General features: G+C 33.3%; 1 protein-coding gene across 1 annotated transcript; it reads left to right on the top strand.

Annotated features, from left to right (window-relative positions):
* The first annotated feature begins 455 nt into the window (after positions 1-455).
* LOC137833960 (uncharacterized) lies at positions 456-1,052 on the top strand. Its single transcript, XM_068642031.2, has one exon. The coding sequence runs from the start codon at positions 456-458 to the stop codon at positions 1,050-1,052; it is 597 nt and encodes a 198-aa protein (XP_068498132.2).
* The last annotated feature ends 1,298 nt before the right edge of the window (positions 1,053-2,350 follow it).

Raw genomic sequence — 2,350 nt, 5'->3', positions numbered from 1 at the left:
CCTTTATATAGACCCATCAAGTGGTCAAAAACATTTAATAAAGGAGCCAAGTTAGTTAGGATCATCTAAAATATATTAAAACCGCTTAACAAAAGTTTGTTAAGGTTTGCAGGAAAACAATCAGTTGTTTTGTCAAAACAATCGATTGTTTTGGTTTGACAGCAAAGTCAACCAAGTTTTTCAAAAACTACTAAGGTAAAACAACCTGTTGTTTTGAAAAACAACCTGTTAAATTTTTGACAGCTTTTTAGAAAACACATCTTTTCAAAAGGTTAAAGATTCAAATGAACTTGGATCATCTTAAGGAGTGAATTAACAAGTTTCAAACAACTAGACAACACACACACACCCAGCAACAAGGTCTTCAAGCTTTCCTTCTTGGATTTGGAGACATCAAAACATCTTGTTCAACATTATCCACATGCTCCTTCAAAGAAAAACAATTTGCAAGATTTATGGATATTCTCAAAAGACTGCAAATTAACATTCCTTTTACTAAAGCTTTAGAGCAGATGCCTACATATGCTAAATTCATGAAGGAATTATTGACAAAGAAAAGAAAATTCAATGACCAGGAGATAGTTGAATTGGAAGCTGAATGCAGTGCTATAATTCAAAAATCATTACCACAGAAATTTAGATATCCTTGGAGTTTCACTTTGCCAACTTCCATAGGAAATCTCACTGTTAGAAAGGCATTATTGGATCTTGGAGCTAGTATTAATTTGATGCCTTTATCAATATTGAAGAAAATTGGAGATGTAGAAGTGAGACCAACAATAATGACTTTGCAGTTGGCTGATAGATCAATCAAATATTCACATGGAATAGTTGAAGATTTGTTGGTAAAGGTGGATAAAGTTCTCTTCCCAGTAAATTTTGTTGTTATGGATATTGAAGAAGATGCTGAAGTACCTTTGATATTGGGAAGACCATTTATGAAAACTGCCAAAGTTAGAATTGATGTAGACAAAGGAAAATTAAAGGTTTGTGTTCAAGATGAAGAAGTAAGCTTTAATGTTTTTGAAGCAATGAAGGATTCAAATGATTAAAAAAAGTTTTTCAGAGTGGATGTGATTGATGATATTTGTTTTGAAACTCAAAAATAATGTTTAACAGTTGAACCTTTAATGAAAGTTATCATGGGTAGTATTGAAGACATAGATGAAGGGGAAAGAAAAGAAATGTTGGACTATGTTGAAGAGTTAGATAAGCCTAAAGAGATTCTTTATGATGCTAGTCAAAAGCAAGATCTAATCAAAGAAGAAATTTCTCAACCTCGGAAGATAGAATTGAAACAACTACCAGCTCATTTGAAATATGTTTTTTTGGCAGAAAATGGGAAGAAACCAGTCATTATCAGCAACTCTCTAACAGCAGAAGAAGAAGAGGAAGTAGTGAAAGTGTTAAAGTCAAAGAAATGAGTAATAGGATGGGCTCTATCTATTTTGAAAGGAATAAGTCCTTCTTATTGTATGCACAAAATTCACATGGAACAAGACTTCAAACCTATGAAGGAAGAGGTAAAGAAAGAAGTTCAGAAGCTGTTGGAAGCAGGGATGATTTATCCTATATCAGATAGTGCCTAGGTCAGTCCTGTGCAAGTAGTTCCAAAGAAAGGTGGCATGACAGTAATTCATAATGACAAAAATGAGTAAATTCCAACAAGAACAGTCACAAGTTGAAGGATGTGTATTGATTGTAGAAAACTCAATCAAGCCACAAGAAAAGATCATTTTCTATTACCCTTCATGGATCAAATACTGGAGAGATTGACAAGCAAAGCTTATTACTACTTTCTGGATGGTTATTCAGGTTATAATCAGATTGTTGTAAATCCAGAAGATCAGGAGAACACTGTTTTCACTTGTCATTTTGGTATTTTTGCATATAGAAAGATGCCATTTGGACTGTGTAATGCCCCAACAACTTTTCAAATATGCATGTTTGCTATTTTTGCATATCTGTTAGAAAAGGGCATTGAAGTTTTCATGGATGATTTTTCTGTTTATGGAGCTACTTTTAGTTCTTATTTGAAGAATTTAGATACCGTACTAAAACGGTGTGTGGAGACCAATCTTGTCCTCAATTGCGAAAAATTTCACTTTATGGTGAGAGAAGGTATAGTTTTAGGACACAAAATCTCTAGCAAAGGGATTGAGGTAGATAGTGCCAAAGTTGAAGTTATTGAAAAGCTACCTCCATCAGTCAAGATCAAAGGAATTAGATGTTTTCTGGGTCACGCTGGTTTTTACAGGAGATTCATCAAGGATTTTCAAAGATTGCAAAACCTCTCTGCAATTTACTGAATAAGGATACTTCATTTAATTTTGAGGAAAAATATTTAAAT

This window comes from Phaseolus vulgaris, chromosome 5 (genome assembly GCF_051622355.1).
Source record: "Phaseolus vulgaris cultivar YP4 chromosome 5, ASM5162235v1, whole genome shotgun sequence".
NCBI classification, from domain to species: domain Eukaryota; kingdom Viridiplantae; phylum Streptophyta; class Magnoliopsida; order Fabales; family Fabaceae; genus Phaseolus; species Phaseolus vulgaris.
This window is presented reverse-complemented; position numbering and strand designations above follow the sequence as displayed.